At 34.7% G+C, this 21,100-nt stretch overlaps 2 protein-coding genes across 2 annotated transcripts; both read left to right on the top strand.

Moving 5' to 3' along the window:
• Window positions 1-1,052: 1,052 nt before the first annotated feature.
• LOC108983035 (squalene monooxygenase SE1-like) lies at window positions 1,053-5,368 on the top strand. The gene is made up of 8 exons (XM_018954553.2): window positions 1,053-1,409; window positions 2,419-2,530; window positions 2,734-2,908; window positions 3,263-3,431; window positions 3,583-3,801; window positions 3,915-4,190; window positions 4,455-4,733; window positions 4,911-5,368. Exons 1-8 carry the CDS (start codon window positions 1,164-1,166, stop codon window positions 5,016-5,018), a joined length of 1,584 nt encoding a protein of 527 aa, XP_018810098.1. The 5' UTR covers window positions 1,053-1,163; the 3' UTR covers window positions 5,019-5,368.
• A 2,355-nt stretch (window positions 5,369-7,723) lies between these two features.
• On the top strand, window positions 7,724-16,746 carry LOC109010645 (LL-diaminopimelate aminotransferase, chloroplastic-like). The gene is made up of 10 exons (XM_018991534.2): window positions 7,724-7,969; window positions 8,196-8,275; window positions 8,586-8,653; window positions 9,177-9,293; window positions 9,780-9,842; window positions 10,513-10,617; window positions 10,808-10,858; window positions 15,320-15,640; window positions 15,735-15,941; window positions 16,217-16,746. Exons 1-10 carry the CDS (start codon window positions 7,890-7,892, stop codon window positions 16,508-16,510), a joined length of 1,386 nt encoding a protein of 461 aa, XP_018847079.1. The 5' UTR covers window positions 7,724-7,889; the 3' UTR covers window positions 16,511-16,746.
• Window positions 16,747-21,100: the final 4,354 nt, after the last annotated feature.

Here is a 21,100-nt window from a genome sequence, read left to right as displayed (position 1 = left end):
TCCCCAACGAATTAATTATAATATTACCAATCTTCATTTTAGTATATAGTTTAATTTGTTACAAACAGATTGATGTGTACGTACCCATTATATATAGTACTGTAGCACCCCCTGTTTTCTTCCCATTGTATTCAAAACATTGAAACAATTAAGAAACTTTAACCATATATCATCATCGTCATCACGATCATCATATCCTCTTATATCACCAAACTCCCTTTTGACCAATCCAGTCTTCCTTGGAGAACCATTCCAGAGCAACTATTTCGACTACCTTATTATATATATATATATATATATATATATATATATATATATGCCAGTTAGTTCACACTAGCACTGATCATTAATACAAACATATTAATTTATTCTTTTTCAACAGAATATATAAGCATTTGCTGCATTTCTCTCATTTTTCTCATTATGAAGTCATAAAATGCTGATCCCATATATTAATAAACATCAATGGTAAGTTCTCATTGTTTTTTTCATTTTTCCATCCAATTGATGAGGTAGGCATGCGAGATCTCGTTACACCTTTTTTTTTTTTTTAAATGATCAGAAGTGTCTCATATTGCATCATGACCACCCCCTAGCTAGCTTAATTGTTATATGATTAATTAAATGGTAACATATATATAACTATTTTCCTCTCAATTTTTTCCCCATCTAAAATCATTGGCGTAAAGGATCACCTTAGTTACTCCAAATACTTGTGTAAATAACATTAATTACTTGATTAGAAAAAAAAAATATTGATTACTTAAGGCTACGTTTGTGTGCTGAGTTAATCTCAGATGATCTGTAAATAGTAATAAAAAAATAATAAATAATTTATGAATAATTTGTAATTAAATAGTACGTAGTAAAATAGTTTGAGACTACTTCATGACTTACCAAACACAGCTTAAGCTCAATATCCACCCCATCAATAAGTAAAGTCAAACGAATCACCAACGCACGCAATCACACAAGCCGTTCTTGACTTTAAACCTACCTTATAGATCCCAGCTTGCTACTTAATTTCTATATAAAAGCATAGATATATCCATGTCTACCACGCAAGACATAACGCACGTAAAAGATCAGCGCGCGCTTGCACCACGAGATCAGATATTAGCCCCAGTCCTTTTCTTCAATATCGTCGATCGTCGAATTTGAAGATGGTGTACCAGTACATAGTCGGTGTTGTTCTAGCTTCTCTGTTGGGTTTTGTTTTATCGTACAGTTTCAGATCAGGAAAGAAGATAACGGCCACCAGAGCTTCAATGGATCAGATAAAAAGAAACGGGTTTGTCAAGACGTTGGAGAACAGCACATGTGGGCCGGAGATCGCCGGAAGTACTACGGACGTGATCATTGTTGGAGCCGGAGTTGCCGGTGCAGCTCTTGCTTACACCCTTGGCAAGGTGATTCTTAATTTACCATGTTTCATCTCTATGCAGTGATTTTTTTTCCGACCCCACCACCTTTTTCTGAAGGATCTTGACTTGAATTAATCTAGTATCTCACAGTTCCTGAATCGATCGTCTGCACTACACACACATAAATATTTATATATATATATATATATATGAATAAATCTATTCATTATCTATTTTTTTATCATTCTTTCATCATCTCATAACGTAGTATTAGATGATAGATTTATTAAATAAAATATAATAAATAATCTCTAATCATTTAATACCATATCATGTGATGATGATAAGAAATTGATCATAAAAATTGAGATAATGAATAAAATAATTACTATATAGATATATATATATATCTTCGTGTAGGTTAAATATTTATGATCTACACAGGGCCTTATTAATCATGGTGATCGTTTTTATTCACAGGACTTTATTTTGGATTGAATATGATTTAGTTTACAGTCTTTTCAAATTCTCGTAACTTTCTTTTTCAAAAAAGAAAAAAAAAAAGTCTTTTTTGTTAAGCTTCTCTTTTGCTCAAAATAAAAAATTTATCAACAACTAAACGGATCCGATTAGTTGACTTGATGATCTTATTGCGAATTATTCTTTGTTAATTTTGATTCTGCATGTTTACATGCATTCACATATGTACTTGAAAAATCCCACCTATGACTTTCAAACGACGTGTTACAAATCATATTAAAATCAAAAGACAAGTCAAAGCTATATTTATTATATTGTTGATGATATATCAATCAAATAAACTATCAATTCATATGTAAACTTTAAAAATAAAATTAATAGTACTATATTTAGCATAAATTATTTTTTCTGTTTTTTTGGTAATTTTCTTGATTGTCTCGTTGAATAAAGCTAGAGTAAATCAAAGTTGTGGTTAAAACCATTATTCCTGTATTTTTTTTTTTTTTGTTTTTGTCTGTGTTATATTCTGGTATTGAGTGTGAACTGAAAATTAGTATTCTGCTGCTGATTGTAGGACGGACGTCGAGTGCATTTGATTGAAAGAGACTTGACTGAGCCCGACAGAATTGTTGGTGAGCTGCTACAGCCAGGGGGCTATCTGAAACTGGTTGAGTTGGGTCTTGAAGGTAACTAATTAAGTAATCTGAAGGCATCTGCAGAACCACCTTGTATGAACCTGGAAATTTGTTTAATTGGTTTCAAGAATTCTCTATATATAGATGGATGTGTTTGTCTCTCTGTTCAATTAATGAAACCCTGCTTCTTGCTCTTATCTTGCAGTAGCTGTTCGTTCTAATTGGTAACTAATTACATGCATGATTGGCTGCAGATTGTGTGAATGAAATTGATGCTCAGAACGTATATGGATATGCTCTTTACAAGGATGGGAGAAATACTAGACTGCCTTATCCCTTGGAAAACCTCAGTCCAGATGTGGCTGGGAGAAGCTTTCACAATGGGCGTTTCATACAAAGATTGAGAGAAAAAGCTACATCTCTTACAAAGTATATATTCTTCATTTCCCTTGAAACAGATTTTAAAGCCAATCCTGTTTCCCAATGCTAGTGATTGGTTATTACATTGAAGAATTCGACAAATATACAATCTTAAAACCTATGAGTCAATGAATTTTTGCAAAACTTAGACCGAAAGTCTAAATTCTCGACATTATCCTTTAGCCTGCCTTGTGTGTTGAGTCTTTGGTTTTGAAGTAACTATGCAAACTTGAGGTGCTTGCTCTGTTGTTCGTATGACTACTCGATTCCGTGCCTCATAAAGATGGAATGGCAGTACAATTAATTCCGCAATTTCTTATATATTAATGGCTTGAATCGTTTCTCTTTCTTAATTATATTCAGTGTAAGATTGGAACAAGGAACGGTAACAGCTCTACTTGAAGAAAAAGGGACTGTCAAAGGGGTGCACTACAGAACCAAGACTGGTCAAGAGCTGACTGCCCATGCTCCCCTCACAGTAGTATGTGATGGTTGCTTTTCAAATTTACGGCGGTCCCTGTGCAAGCCCATGGTAAAGATGTTCTTGAAACAACAAAAAACCTTGTTTAAATCTATATATCAAGATTTCAATTCATCGATTAAACTGTAAATTAAGAAGTAACTGATCTGTATTAGGACCTTTTAAAGCTTTTTTTAACGTAGGTCCATCATCATCTCTCCAGGTTGATATCCCCTCCTGTTTTGTTGGTTTGGTCCTAGAAAACTGTGACCTTCCATATGCAAATCATGGACATGTTGTTCTGGGAGATCCTTCACCCATCTTGTTCTATCCTATTAGTGGCACTGAGATTCGCTGTTTGGTTGATGTTCCTGGCCAAAAAGTACCTTCAGTTGCTAATGGTGAAATGAGCCAGTATTTGAAAACCGTGGTGGCTCCCCAGGTATCCATAAATATCCTTTTTCCTGACATGTTATTTCAATTAGTTTTTTGCAATTCAATATCTAATTAACCCATTAATTTTTGTTACTAATAAAAAATAATCATGTGTTTCAGGTTCCCCCAGAGCTGTACAATGCTTTCATATCTGCAGTCGATAAGGGAAACATAAAATCAATGCCAAATAGAAGCATGCCTGCAGCTCCCCATCCCACTCCAGGTGCACTCTTGATGGGGGATGCATTCAACATGAGACACCCTCTAACAGGAGGAGGAATGACAGTAGCTCTATCAGACATTGCTGTACTAAGGGATCTTCTTAGTCCTCTGCGTAATCTGAATGATGCATATAGTCTTTGCAACTATCTTGAATCCTTCTACACCCTACGCAAGGTAATGCTGCATTAATGTATATGTCTATACGTATCCTATATATGGAGTTAGGCCCAAGAATCTTATATCAGTCACTTTCTTCTATAAACTTCAAATTAGATTCATACTTTATGATCAGTATATCTTCTAAAAATGCTGATCATATCACACCACTTTACTTGTAATTATTTAAATGTGAAAAAAGAGAATTCAGCATATATACAAATGTTGTAGTACTATTGGAAAATTAATAGATGGGGGTATTGCATGGTGCTGTTTTTCCAGCCAGTGGCATCTACCATAAACACCTTGGCAGGTGCCTTGTATAAGGTGTTTTGTGCATCACCGGATCCGGCAAGGAAGGAGATGCGCCAAGCATGTTTCGACTATCTGAGCCTCGGAGGTGTTTTTTCGACTGGACCCGTGTCTCTACTCTCTGGTCTAAATCCTAGACCATTGAGCTTGGTTCTCCATTTCTTCGCAGTGGCCGTCTATGGTGTCGGCCGCTTATTACTTCCATTTCCCTCACCAAAACGCATGTGGATTGGAGCTAGATTGATTACTGTACGTATTTCTATTTACCACTGTGTTTTCAACACCAGAAATATCCACATGCATATATCTTCCAGATTACATCTACCGCATAATCTAACAAATTTTCTGCCTATTTTTTTTTTTTTAATGTACAAACTTCTGAACTGTATTATCCTTACATCATGCATATTCGTCTCATTTTTCCAGGGTGCATCAGGAATCATTTTCCCCATAATCAAGGCTGAAGGAGTTCGACAGATGTTTTTCCCTATTACAGTGCCAGCCTATCACAGATCAGCTCCTCCTGATCATTAACATATTATATATTAATGAACACGAAAATCTTCTGCGTAATTATTAAAACACTTGGGAAAAAAAGAGAGAGAAGAAATTAGAAAACTAGCTAGCACAAGTTTTATACAATCAAGATCAGAAACCAACTTATAATTTGTATAAGCTGTAGCATGCACGCTCCCTTCAAGAAGAACAGAGAGAGGATTCCAGGCATATATGCAACAGCTGATATTATTATATTAATTAAGTTGTATTATGGATTACGAAATGTATGATCTTTTATATGGGAATAAGTTTCCCACAAACTTGTAGTACTAAGCAAAATTATATAATAGAAATGAATTTTTAAGTACAAGTAATTTATTTCTAGACGTAAACAATTCTAATATTCCAGCCTTTACTACTTGCAGAAGTTTGACATGAATCAAAACTAATCTTGCAAGTTTCAGCTTTCCCCTTCCCCTTACGTACGTGTTTAGCTTTTGCATTGCACGTCATGAGTTGCTTTCCCTTGCACAGTTGCGATATTAAGATGTGGTGGACATATAGCGATGAGAAATTATATTTGTCGTTATAGAGTGTACAAGTGTCGTGTATTTTAAAAATAAAAAATAAATAAATATAAGACTTATATGAAAAAATTAATTTTTTAATAGTGAATCTTACTCTTTTTTTAAAATGAGTGTACAATACTTACACAACACATGACTATATCTAACATTACTCTATAAAAATTTTTTATAAATTTAGAAAACTCATTCAAATGAATGTTAGGCAAATATGATAATTTTTAAAATTTATCATAATTTTATTTTTAAATATTATTTAGACATAAGAACCTATTAATTTTAAAATTTTAATTTTTTTATATATAATCACTATCTAATAATTATTTAAACATAAAAATTAATACAACTTTTTTTATTCAATGTTTTGTCTCCATTTTCTCAAAATTCAATCAAATATATATCGTCACTCAAATCATTTTATTATTACTATTCACAAAATAAAGTTTATGAGATACTGATCAATGCATCCAAACATGGATTTATATTAAAATAGCCTAGAATTATTATTCTCATGTTTAATCCATATTATTTCAAAACCCCATGGAAGCACTTACAAAACTTCTTTCTATATAGTATATATTATGTGTTATACACGAATAAAAGTCAGAACAGACGTGGACAAACATGACTGAAACACGCATATAAATTAAAGACAAAACGGTAATAAGGAAAAATATTTACCCCAAATTATATTTAATTTCTTATTTGACCGTAACAATATAAAAGTTATCACTGAGTTACCAAATTACCACATAAATTATAAGTTACAATTTACCCTATTTTTTTATATATTTTTGTATGGCATTTTGTTTTGATTTTGTATTTTTTAGTTTCTTTTCATAAGTCATGTGGTGCCACATGATTGGAATATCGTATCAATGGAATAAAGTGAGCGGTATAACTTAAGGGCATAATGGTATTATTCTTAAAACATATAAATTGTAAGAGAAGTGTGATTTTGGGATTAAAATGAGAATTTTGATAATTTTATGATTATATATCTATGTCTATATTTATATGTGTGTGTAAGTGATGAAAAAGTCCTGTATTTGGAGGTCCGGTATTTAAGAGAACTGTTACAATCACAAATAGATTTCATAAAAATAAATTCACAAATTGACATGACTTCATATGATACGTTTTATCTATTTTATAATAAAAATAATCTTACAATTTAATATATCACATCAAGTCATGCCAATCTATGAATTTAATTTTGTAAAATTTATTTATTGCTAAAGATTTCTCTTTAATTTATCTTGTTTGGGAGGATATAAAGGATGATTATGGTGTTTAAATTTTTATATTTGTGGTTCTGTGTATTCTACTTTAAAAGAATAATACTAGTATACCTTATCATTTTGTTCCCTCATTTTAACCACTCATACATTAAATTTTTTTGTTTTAATTTTTTTTATTGATTAAAGAAGTAATTATTAATGTATTAATATTTTTTTATTTTTTTAAAATGTTTAAAAATATTTTTAAAAAAATACAATTTGCATTTTGTACTAAAGGCTAGGGGTGTAATCTGTTCGGTTTTGGACAAAAATTGAGACCAAACCGGTATGCATCGATTTTACATTTTCAAGAACCGATTACGCACCAGTTACATTCCTAAACCGGTACTTCCAATTTTACAAATTCCGGTCCGGTCTGATTTTCCAGTTTTAATATACTATACTATATATTATATAATAATATAGTGATAATATATTGTAATATATTATAATATATATTATAATTATATTATAGACTATAGTGATATATTATAATATATAATGATATAGTATTAGTATAACTATTAATACGCACTATATAGTTTTAGTATAATTATTAATATAATAGATTATAGTGATATAAATTTTTAATTTTAAAATTATATTAATTAATAATTTATCATATAATACAAAACTATTTTATATATAATTATATATTATATATAAAAATGATATACAATATAAAAAATTATAATATATAAACCGATCGATCCCATTTTAGAAAAAGAAAAACTGAAACCTGACCCATTTAATCCGGTTCAATTTATTGGTTCACCCTTTTTTTTATTTACAGCCAACTAAAGGCACCAAGTGAGCAAATAGGGGAGATAGCAGCACTACGCCTTAAAAGGGTTATTCAAGTTAAAAAAATTTATATTTTTATATTGATGTATTGTAAGGATGATGATTTTCATAGCTCGCCGATTTCAAGTCAGTTTAAGCTTGACTGGATGCTAGGGTTTGATAAGGCCGTCATTTGCTAGAAAGGATTCATTGTTCCTAAAAAAAAAAAGGCATCACCATCCTCTTACTTGAACTGAAAAATGTCTCTACTGCAACACCTCTCCACTTCAATTTCTTCATCTTCTTCTGCTTTCTTGGTCCATTCCAACTTCAATTCCAGGTACCATTTTTTTTGGCTGTTGGTTACTTGGAAAGTTCCTAAAAAATAATCATACGCGCCCAAAGTTGTGAACTTCCATTTCCCATCATTAATCACCTCATCATATTTTTTCTTTTCGGGTTTCTCTGTTTTCTTTGCAACTAAGCAGAATATTTTTTCTTTAAAAAATATATATATACGTGAAAAGGATCAGATTGAATGAACTTTTATGGTTTGTATGCTGCAGGACTAAGAACGTTTCGCTTCAGGCGAAAAGAAACGGCATTTGTAAATGCGTTGCTGCGGTGCCGAAAGAATCTCAGACTGGTTCGATTTTTTATCTCCTTCATTTCAATTCTGATTTTGGATATTGTTTTCGTTTTTTTCTTTAATTTTGTGTGAAATATTTTCTTTTACTGGGAGTTTGTCTAGCAGTGGAGCTATGATATATGGGGCCAACGTTGTTGCTGGAATGTGAATTATTGGACATGGAAAATTTGTTCCTCGTCATACAAAATTGCCACCTTAGTGAAAAATCTATTTAAACCAGAACGGAATTATAAGCATCTCTTCTTACTACGCCTGTTGTGGATATTTGATATTTAATAATGCTGAATATGTTCTGTATCTTTTGAAGCATACAAGACAAATGTCTCTCGCAATGGAAACTTGGCCAAACTTCAAGCGGGTTACCTTTTTCCAGAGGTATATAATGCATGTGCGCCCATTTTTTATTATTATACTCTTACCGTTGATAAAAAAAAAAAAAAAAACTTCATTCACTTGACGGTGATTACCTTATGGTACATGATTATTTTTTGGTAGAACCATAGAATTATGTTATCAGCTTCTTGACTCACCTTCTTCTTGGATTTTAGTTCATCCAAGATTTAACTCTACTTTTTGGAGCTTTCAAATGTTCCTAGTCTTTGATGATATTCTCTTCTTGGTGATTTGATGATTTTGGGTATACTTTGTGTGTGCATTAAGCCCTCTTTTTTTTCCTTTCTTAGTAATTTTGTCACTTATAAAAAATGCATAAAGCTGGGACTTCAGAGGACATTGTTTTGTTTGTTGTATTTACACCCGAAGTCCTAGTGATATGATCTCTCTTTGGCCTCCCCCACCTCTGGTCCTCAGACAACCCACCGAAGACATCTGTTTCATCATTTGCATTTTAAACGGTGTTTTAGTAATCTTACTTTTGTCATATAATTGTTGTCAATAGATAGGCAGGAGGAGGGCTGCACATCTGCTGAAGTACCCTGATGCACAAGTGATAAGCCTTGGAATTGGTGACACTACTGAGCCTATTCCAGAAGTTATAACTTCGGCGATGGGAAAGGTATGACTTCGTTACCCTCTTGTAAACTGTTTCCTTTTTTTTTTCGTGCTCCTGGTTTTATTCTGCACATCTCTCCTGGTGTTGTTCTTCTCTGTTTTTATGCTTGCTTATGTTTTTTTCTCCTTGAAAATATTTCTATAACTAATTTAGCAAATGGAATCACAAAAAAAAAAAAAACAACAACAACGAAGGCAGTTTGGAAACTTGGGAGAGGTGTGATTTATGAAGCTTAACTCTCTCCCTCCCGATTGCTGACTCAAAAATCAAAATTAAGGTTATAGTTTACAACTGACAGAATCCTTGCTTAAATGCTGACCCAAACAACATTTTTAGGATTGCTATTTGCCTGGCATTATTAAACTGTTCCATGGTCATGTTATTGTATGTCTTTATGAATTTCTGCACATTTTTACCTGTTATCTGGTTTATGATTAAGTAGATCCTTGCTTCGTTGACTACTGAATCAAATTGTTTTCACTTTGACAGAGATCAGAGGAATTATCAACACTAGAGGGTTACAGTGGTTATGGGGCTGAGCAGGGTGAAAAGGTATGGGGCATTCTTGATTTGTGATTGACTGTTTCATGGAGTTGAACTTCATTGCTAATTGTCTATACATTCAGATCTCTTCTGTTTCGTCCATTTTGTCTGGATCCTCCTTCTGATTCAAAATTGAGCTGAAGATGGAGATTTGCCCTTTCTTGTTCATATCTTGTCTGAAATGAGAACTCATAGTATATATGGTCACTATGTGTAACCTCAGCACCACATCTAGAATCAAGTGTATAGATTTAAATGTAAACTCATGTTGTTTCTTTAGAAAGTAATTGTGAATGGTTACACAACCTTTTCATATGGTTAGACATTTTTTGTGCTTCTTATTGTTAATCTATTTACAATACATCAATGACCAAAATATGTTTTTGTGAACATGCTACAAAAGTAATTTTCAGTTGCCATTCAACTAAGTATTAGAATTCATGCTGATTTCTTATATAGCCAAAGTTTTACTTATCAAAAAAAGTATGGCTGAAGTTTCTACTCTGGCTGTTGACCTTAGGCAATCATCCTCTAGGTTCAAATTGATCCATTTGAACATAGAATTGAGACAACTAAAAGCGGATTACTTGAAGTTTCATATGAGACAATTGAAATTTATAACTCCTTCTGATGACAAACTTCATGATAGCTGAAGACTAACGCTGTTGCTGATCTGTAGTCTTTGAGAGCTGCAATTGCTTCAACTTTTTATAGCAACCTTGGTATAGAGGACGATGATATATTTGTTTCAGATGGTGCAAAATGTGATATATCCCGCCTTCAGGTTTGTTTAGTTTTTACACATTGGTTTTGAGTTCCTTGCATTGATCTTTGCCTATGTTTATATTTGTTTGCTTGTACTGATGATTTTTGTTTACCAGCAAAGTATTCCATTATAAACTTTTTTTTTTAATTGTAACAACATTTTTTAATTATAGCACTATCTAAATTTGCATTCTTTCTACTCTTGGCAGGTTGTTTTTGGCGCTGATGTTACAATGGCAGTGCAAGACCCGTCATACCCTGTAATTTATTCTTCTACAAAATAAGAATAAAATTTATTCTCCAGTTGACTTGTCCCCATTTTTCTCTTTTAATTATCTATTTTCATTGTGATATATATTAAGTGAAAAGTTTGAGTTGGTCTTACAAGTATTCATTTGGTCGTATTTTTAAGATTTTATTTATTGGTAATAATTTGTGATAGTTCTTTTTATTCTTTTAGCATAATTTTGCATGAAATTGCCTGCCAGTGGTAATAATTTGCGATAGTATTTTTTTTTTTTAGCTTAATTTTTCATGAATTTACCTGCCAGAGGCATACACTTCTCATAAACTAGTATCAGCCTTTCTTGTGATATACTTTGTGAAAAAATAAAAAGCTTTCTCTCCGTACAAATAGTAATTCTCTCTCCATACGCGTAATGTTCAATGGTGGCTGGGAGCATTTAACGGCGAGGTTACTGCTATACTGGAGCTGAAAAATGGGATATCTGAAACAAATAGTCATTGAATCAAAAGCTTTTGAGTTGACAAGGGATGGAAAATATTTACATGTCACTGAGAGGAGCTAGAGAGTTGTGAAGGAAATAAGGCTGGGGATGTCCACGGTATTTTGGTTTGCCAAAGCTTTGGAGGATTGTTTGATGGGTGAAGGAAGAGAGTTCTATACGGCTCATCAAGAGGGAGATGGAGGTTTCATTGCGCAAAGACTGCGAGAGGCCAGCGTAGTGCAGATGAGGGGGTGTCTGAGTTGCTGGGAGACCTAGAGCATTTCGAGAGGCCATAGACTCCGCCGTCAGAGTCTTCTATCCCAACAGTCGACCGCAATTCCTTGTTGACTATTGTCTACTGTTCCAATGCCGGGAATTTTTTTTTTAGCAGAGAAACGGCTATCTGCTCCAACTGAAAGTGCGGAATTAGTGGGTGCAATGGGGGGAGGTCAAAATGGAAGGAACACTGGTTTTATTTGAGTTTAACAAGGGTGGGGAGATGCAATCACTGACAATAATGGTGGCCGAAGGGAGGGAGGATAATGGGAAGGGCAGGTCATCTGAGGAAGAACCTGTTCCTTTAAATTCCTTTCATCCCATTGTGTCAGAATGAGTAATTCAAAAAGCTATGGAAATTAAACACTGCGTAGGGATTACATGCGAGGGCTTCGAAGCTAAATTTATGGCATTACTTACAACCATAGAGGCCGGGAACAAACAATCCAAAGCTGACCTATCCATTAATTCGGCTAAAAAAAGGGGAAAGAGAACTCAAGAGGCTTACGGTGCTATGAATGATGATGGTGGAGAGAAGAGCGCAAACCGGGAGCATCTCAAAGGGAAGGGTAAGGTGGTTGATTTATGAAGCCAAAAATAATATCATAAAATGTAAGGGGGTTGCATGAACATAATAAGCGGCTCCAAGTTAGAAACTTACTTCGCCAATGGAATGAGGACATTGTTTGCTTACAGGAGACTAAGTTGGAAGTTATCATGCGAAAATTAGTCCGAAGTTTATGGAGAGGGCAACATATAGGGTGGTCGTACTTCTCATCTAAAGGAGCATCCAAGGGAGTACTAATTATGTTTGATAAAAGAGTGGTGGAAAGGGTAGAGGAATGTGTGGGTGACCTCACTGTGGCTTGTTCATTTATGAACCTAGAAGACGGTTTCCAATTGGCATTTCCTGTTTATGGCCCAAATACTGATTTGGAGAGAAGACCATTGTGGAAAGAATTGGCAGGACTTCTCAGTTGGTAGGAGTTACCAAGTTGCATAGGGGTGATTTTAAAGTAACTCGTTGCCCAAGCGAGAGGTCGGGTGTGCCCCACATCACTCCCGCCATGAGGGAGTTTTCTGATTTTATTTCAGAACGGGAGCTTATGGATATTCCATTAACATGAGGTACTTTCACTTGGTCCAACAACCGAGAACTCCCATCTTGGTCAAGGATTGATAGCTTCTTGTTAACTCCAGACTGATAGATACATTATCCAAATGCAGTACAAAGAATACTACCCCGTTTATGCTCTGATTACTTCCCCATCATCTTAGACTGTGGTGGCATCCAAAGGGGAGAAGGTATTTTAAATTTAAGAATATGTGGCTTAAATCTGATGGTTTTGTAGACAGGGTCAGGCAATGGTGGTCTTCTTACAATTTTCAAGGCTCTCCAAGTTTCATAATGGCAAGAAAGTTAAAAGCTTTGAAACATGATCTGAAGCAATGAAATGAACAAGTTTTTGGCAATGTGCTTCAACAGAGACATTCTCTCTTAGAAGAGCTATAGGGTCTGGAGGATGAGGAGGAGGCAAGAACTCTTTCCGAATCTGAGAGAATTTGCAAAAGTCAGGTAATGGTGGTCTTCTTACAATTTTCAAGGCTCTCCAAGTTTCATAATGGCAAGAAAGTTAAAAGTTTTGAAACATGATCTGAAGCAATGAAATGAACAAGTTTTTGGCAATGTGCTTCATCAGAGACATTCTCTCTTAGAAAAGCTATAGGGTCTGGAGGATGAGGAGGAGGCAAGAACTCTTTTTGAATCTGAGAGAATTTGCAAAAGTCAAGTAGTTACTGAACTTGAAAGAGTATCTTTGATGGAGGAGATTTCCTGACGACAAAAATCAAGGGTGCTTTGGCTCAAGGAAGGAGACAAGTGTGCAAAATTCTTCCATAGGGTGGCAAATTCTCACAGGAGGAACAATGCTATTGACATGCTAATGGTAGATAGGGCAGTTTTCTCGGATCAACTGGTCATCAAGAACCACATCACTCAGAGACATTTGGAGATCTTCCGAGGACATGAACATATTGTGGTGGGTGACGGTTCTCGTGTTAGATTTTGGTACGACAAATGGTATGGTGAAAGAAGTCTCCAAGACACATTCCCGGCCATTTTTTAGCTTGCATGAGGAAAGGATGCAGTGATAGCCGACCTATAGGACATTTCCAGCAGCTCCCCTCAGTGGAATATTGAGTTCACTAGCCCAAGATTGAGAGTTGGAGACTATTACAGAATTTTGTGCGACATTATATTTTGTAAGCATGACCAAGGGTACAGCCAATAAGATGAACTGGAGCCTATGCAAGAAAGGTAAATTCATTGATAGATCGTTTTACCAAGTTCTAACGAGTCCTAGAATGACTATGTTCCCATAGAAGAGTATATGGCAGATGAAAGCTCCTTTAAAAGTAGCTTTCTTCTTATGGACAGCGTCATTGGACAAGATTCCTACCACAAATAATTTAAGGAAACACCAGGTTATGGTGTTTGACTGGTGCTATATGTGTAAGAAGAACGATGAATCAGTAAATCATTTGCTTTTACATTACGAGGTGACCAGGACCGTGTGGGATGATTTCTTCATGAGAATGGGATTGTCATGGGTCATGCCTCATAGATTGGTGGATTTCCTTGCAAGCTGGAGAGGCCTTCACGGTAACTCACAAGTGGCAGCCATTTGGAGAATGGTTCCTATATGTATGTGTTGGTGCATCTGGCAAGAGCGAAATGCTAAGAGCTTTGAAGATCGTGAGAGAACAACGGATGAACTCAAAGTTTTCTTTTTTAAATCATTGATCTTATTGGCAGGGGTCATTGTTTGTAATGGACTAAGGTGCCGTTTGGATAGTGAGTTGAGATGAGATGAAATGAAAGTTAAAAGTTGAATAAAATATTGTTAGAATATTATTTTTTAAAATTATTATTGTTTTGGGATTTGAAAAAGTTGAATTGTTTATTATATTTTGTGTGAGAATTTGGGAAATTTATAATGATGAGATGAGATAAATGAGTTGAGATCGCTTCTCAATCCAAGCAGTGCCTAAATGTTCATGACTTTCTCCTTTCGATTGTAAACTATACCTAGGGGCTTCTCATGTATTCTCCCTATGTACTTGGGCTGTGCCTATTTCTATGAATAAAACTTTTTGATTACTATCAACTGTAGTATTTATTTTGAATACCCCCATGCAATTTCTTATACAAAAAGTGGTAAAGGTGCTTGTGAGAGACATTTACTTGGTTCACTGTTGAAATTAATATTTTTTGGATGAGCAATAATAATTATTTAGAAATGAATAAAGCCAGGTTTACTTGGGAAGTCACCTATAAAAAAGGGGGTTTACTTGGATTAGCAATAATAATAGTAATTCACTTACTGTCCCTCGATAAAACCATAGATCTGACATCTGGTTTCGTTTATTAGGGCTACCTTTCAATTTTGACAGTTAACTTTGGCTGTTGGTTGGGTGGTCTTGCCACTTAGCAAGCCATGAAGGATGGTATGCTTGTTTGAGCATGTCACTTGCTTAATTTCAAGCATATTGACCATCTACATTTCTTTCATCAATATGGAAAAACAATGTTTTTCATCGATGGCCTAGTCTGTTAGATAAGCTATTAGTAACGTGGCATGGAAAATGTCTTCATGGGGATAAATCTTTTTAAAGGTTTAAGGATCAATTCCTTACTAGAGACCGGTTAAAGTGCAGGCTTATGTGGACTCAAGTGTTATCATGGGTCAGACTGGACAGTTTCAGAAAGATGTACTAAAGTTTGAGAGCATTGAATATATGAAGTGTACTCCAGAGAATGGTTTCTTTCCTGATCTGTCAGGTGTTTCTCGAACAGATATCATATTTTTCTGTTCACCAAACAATCCTACTGGTGCTGCTGCAACCAGGGAGCAGCTGACCCAGCTGGTAAAGTTTGCCAAGGACAATGGTTCAATCATAGTATATGATTCTGCATATGCCATGTACATGTCGGAGGACAACCCTCGCTCCATCTTTGAAATTCCAGGAGCTAAAGAGGTAACTTCGGTGATGAAAATTCATTTTAGAGTTTTTTCCCCTTTCAATGCAGCAGACATTTATTTCCATAAATTCATAACTATGCATATTGCAGGTTGCAATTGAGACGTCATCTTTTAGCAAGTACGCAGGGTTCACTGGTGTTCGCCTAGGTTGGACTGTAGTTCCAAAGGAGCTGCTATTTTCCGATGGATTTCCTGTAGCCAAGGACTTCAACCGCATTGTTTGTACTTGTTTTAATGGTGCATCCAACATTGCTCAAGCTGGTGGTCTAGCTTGCCTTTCACCAGAAGGTCTTAAGGTTTGTTTTCTGTTCTCATTTTCTGTGATTCTTTACCGACAAAAAATGCAATCTTTGTCATCGACTCATATGTCCTGTTATTTTTGTCCAATTATAGATTTTGTTTCTTTAAATTATTTATTACGTGTATCTGGGTAACAAGATTTATATATATATATATATATATATTTTTATTTTAATTTTTTTTTTCACGTTCCTCTTCCCTAGCCATACGGTGAGAAAAAAATCCTGAAATACTTGCATAACAAAATACGCTGATTTTATACTATTTGCAGGCAATGCATGAGGTGATCGGTTTCTACAAAGAAAATACTGACATAATAGTAGAGACATTTAACTCGCTTGGTTTTAATGTGTATGGAGGGAAGAATGCACCATATGTGTGGGTCCACTTCCCCGGCCGAAGTTCGTGGGATGTATTCAGTGAGATTCTGGAGAAAACTCATGTTGTTACCACCCCGGGCAGTGGTTTCGGACCTGCTGGCGAAGGGTTTGTCAGGGTTAGTGCCTTTGGTCACAGGAGCAATATTTTGGAAGCTTGTAAAAGATTCAAGCAGCTATACAAGTGAAGCTGGATTCAACTGGTTTCTATCGCATCTTTTTTTTGGGTGCAGAAATGGACACCCACCTGCTCCCACCATCATTTGCTTCGATCTCTGCAAATTGTTAGACCCAAGCAAGTTTCGGATTTGGGATTCTTATTTGCAGGTTGCACAACCTATTTCATAAGTTGTAGAAATCGAGTGTACTTTGTGATTTAGACTCTATTTTATTCATCATAAATTTGAAGCAAATGTTCTAATAATCTTCTCTCGCGGAAAGGTCTAATAATAATGCAGTCCTGCATAAGAAATCTGTATTAGTGAATGTATCAGATCCGGTTCAGAGCCAGAAGCCACTTTGAGACGAGGAAAAAGGAATCAAACTCCAATCAAGAAGCTCAAGCTCAAAGCATGGAGCAACCACGTATTCCAATTGCTTTACACCAGAGTGCTACCATGAATCTAGCCACTAGCCTATTAAGGGTGTAAATTTAAACCGGACCGGACCGGTTCCGGTATTGTGAAAACTAGCTGGATCTAATCCGGTTTTGATTTAGTTTCTTGGACCGGACCAGTTGGAAAAAATAAATAAATTTTATATATTATACAAAATATTTTATATATATAAGATTTAAATTTTTATATATAATATATAATTATATATGAAATTTTTATATATAATAAATTATATATCATATATCAGTGCACTGTGGTATATAGTTATTCTAATATATAACAAATACTAAATTTATAATAATACTATAGTTATCCTAATCAATGTAACTAATACTAATATTTATAACAATACTATAGTCTAATACTATATTACTATTAGTAAATTAGTAATATACTTTAAGTCTATGTATAAATTAGTAGATAAATCAATATACTAAATAATCACATATAAAATAATGATATAGTAATACGAATACTAAATTACTATACTAATACTATCACTATAATAAATTATTTTACTAATACTATCACTATAATATTATCAATAATGAGAGAACCTTAGCATCAGTCCATCCAATATTACCCAATTAACAGCCCAAATAATTAAGTGACATGTAAGCATCCCACCACAATTATCATGGAGATGTTATGCATCTCAGCCCGACTCGTTTCTCCCTTCAAAAAAAAAGCTCGTCTCCCACCTCGTCCTAGAAGACATCTCCATCGGTCTCATCTCCCACCTCTTCGACAGTGACTCCTCCAGTTTCTGCTCCTTCTCCTTAGGCGGCTGCTTCATCTCCGACTGCAGTTAAATCTCCTTTGTCTCTGTCTCCTGGGTGCTCGACGCTACGCATGAGGTGAAATCTCGAGATCAAGGAGTCAGATACAAGAAAATGGAGAACAAAGTGTGTTTTTCCCAAAAGGTTCAAGGCTTCTTCAAGGTCTCGTAGAAAGAAAACAGATACAATATCAAGGGTTTTTACTGCTTGAAATTGCACGAGAGCAAAACCCAAAAAATTCGCGCCTAAAAATGGGAGACGCGAAAAATTTCTCCATTTTCTATTTTGATGGATTAGAAAAAATTTTCCAAAAGGTTGCCTGTTTGTATCAAGGAAAGGAATGATGGAAATGTAGAAGAGTTGCTGTGATGGAGAACACGTTGTGCATTCAAGGTGCTTGCTAAAATGTAGAAGAGAAAATCACAAGTGTATTTTGTAAATATCAAGTTTTTCATATGCTATTTATGGTTGTGTAAATATCAGGTTTTTCACAATTGAGGTGTTTTCATCTTGAACAAATTCAAGAAACAAATAGCATTCTTATTCCTCTTGGTTTTTAGGTCTTAGATTTTAGGAGTATGGGGATGGTAATACCTCGAGTGGTAGAGTTTTTTTTTCCCTTTCCTTTTCGCTGATCTTCATAATAATTTGGGTTGTTTTCGTGTTGAACAAATTCGAGAAGGGGATGGCATTCTTCTTCCTCTTTTTTTTTTTTTTTTTTTTTTTGGTCTCAAATTTTAGGTGTTTGGAGAAGGGTAATTCCTCGCGTGGTAGATTTTTTTTTTTTTCCTTTCCTTCGCCAATTTTTTTGTAATGCATACCCGTAAGCGGATATGTATGGCTTTGAAAATGATGCAAGCTTTGCCGACGAAGAGATCTATGCAGAGAGGGGGAGATCTGTTACTTTGAAAATGGTGGCAGTTAGGCCTGCAACCCGATTAAAAAAACACTGATTTACACCCGAACCGACCCGACCCGATAGCATAAAGGCGCGAACTCGACCCGACCCGACCCGACCCGAACCGAATAAGCCGGGTCTTGTTCGGGTCGGATCGGTTTTTAGGTATATAATTCTGCATATTACGTTCTGTTTCTCTCTCACTTCTGCCCCGAATCTCCTTTCCTTTCTCATCCTTCATTCTTTCTCCCAAAAGTGAAAATCACCCACAATTGAACTATGTCGTTTAACTAGCCGTAGGAGGAGGACGATGAGGCCGCGTTGGAGCAGACCCTTTTGGTGATCCAGGAGGTGGCCATCTACAAGATCTGGTCGGGTTGCCTTAGGATCGTTTCCTGCAAGGCTCGCTGCGAGAGCACCGTCGAGAGCATCCTTAACTCGTCACGCTACTCCGTCCTCAAGATCGAGGATGGCCGGGGTAAGAGCCTTCCTGGGTCTCGGTTTCTTCCCCCCTTAAGGATTTCAATCGAGTGAACCTTTTTTTAATTTTTTCCAACTCTGGTCTAGAGCTTCTTCAATAGTGCCGAAGTGGGTTGAAGGAATTTTTTGGTCAAAACTCAAGGTTGCGGCAAAGTGGGTTGCTGGAATGATTTTTCTGGTTGTAGAGGCAAGGTCTGCTGCGGAGGGATTTTTTTTTTTTTTTGTCCGTCGTTTCAGGATTTCATCTCTTTTACTATAGTATGATGCGGTTCAAAATTTCTGTTGAATATAAACAAAGTAATTGTTGTTAAAAAGTTCAGGTTTTTCCTTTTTCTCAGATTCTGTATGCTACTTTGTATGTACCTCCGTTGAAATTCAGCTTTTACTAGTGTTGATCGGTTTCGACGGATTGCATTGTTTCAAACCCGATGTTAAATTTTGACCCGATGAACCCGTCTTTGTTCGGGTTGGACAAATCGGTTGTCTCGGACGGATCGGATCCCCGCCCTTTATGCACAGGCCTAGTGGCAGTGGAGCAGATGAATTTCTGACAGGAGAGATGAAAGGGAGGGGCTTGTGTGTGAAACGTCTCTCTTCTATTGTGTGTGGTTGAAACTATTGATTTTTTGTTTGATTCCTGATGTGGCAGCAATACAATGCTATTTTATTTCAAAAATCAGCCTGACTGCTTAGAAGTAGGACTAATCAATAATATAGTTATAATAAATTAAATTCACTGTAATAATTAACAAATACTAATATATAGTTATTCTAATCACTATAACTAATAGTCTAATACTAATATTTATAATGATATTAGAGTCTAATACTATATTATTATTAGTAATATACTTTAAGTCTATGTATAAATTAGTATATAAATCACTATACTAAATAATAAATTACTATACTAATACTATCACTGTTATACTATCAATAATATAGTTATAATAAATTAAACTCACTATAACAATTAACAAATACTAATAAATAGTCTAAATCACTATAACTAATACTAATATATAGCTATACTAAATTGTTAATATATAATATTAATACTATTATATAGTCTAATATATTATATAGTTATAACTAATAGTAATATATATACTGATACTAATAGTCTATTATAGCCTATAATTATACTTAAACTAATATAATTATACTAAATCACTATAACTAATACTAATATATATCTATACTAATAGTCTAATATTAATACTATTATAAGTCTAATATATTATATAGTTATAACTAATATATAACTAATACTAATATATATACTAATACTAATAGTCTAATATTAATACTATTATATAATCTAATATATTATATAGCTATACTAATACATAACTAATACTAATATGTATACTAATACTAATAGTCTAATATATATACTAAATTACTAATACTAATATTCTAATATAGACTATAGTTATAATTATACTTATATAGTTATATTAAATCACTATAAGTCTATAACAATTTTGTATTTAATAGGTTAAATCACTATAACAAAATATATATTACTATTATATATATATATAGATTATGTGGTATTAAATCACTATAAGAAATGACGTCGTTTCCCCCCAAACCCTTAGATTTCGTTCCCCCCAAATCCCCTCCTCCCCGAAAGCCTAGTCTTTCAGTTAGTTTCCCCCCCCCTCCCTTAGAAACCCTAGATCCCCCCCCCCTCCAGGAACTACGCCGCACGTAACAGGCTAACAACTTCCGTCGCATCCTCCAATCCCTCTGTTCCTCGCTCTATTGCCTCAAGTTTTCTCCGCCTCTCAGTCTCTGCCCAGTGCCCTCTCGTCTCTGTCTCTCTACCTCACTCTCTGAGTCTCTGCACAAACTGTACCTCCCCTCATCGACCATCGCGCATACCGTGAGCTCACGACTTCGATTCCTCGCGATAATTTTACATTATTATTATTTTTCATTTCACTTATTTAAGTTATTTGAAATTACTTTGAAACCTAATATGAATCATTAGAGTTT

Source organism: Juglans regia, chromosome 13 (genome assembly GCF_001411555.2).
Source record: "Juglans regia cultivar Chandler chromosome 13, Walnut 2.0, whole genome shotgun sequence".
Classification (NCBI taxonomy): Eukaryota; Viridiplantae; Streptophyta; class Magnoliopsida; order Fagales; family Juglandaceae; genus Juglans; species Juglans regia.
Note: the sequence above shows the minus strand (reverse complement) of the source record. Positions and strands in the feature narration are given on the sequence as shown.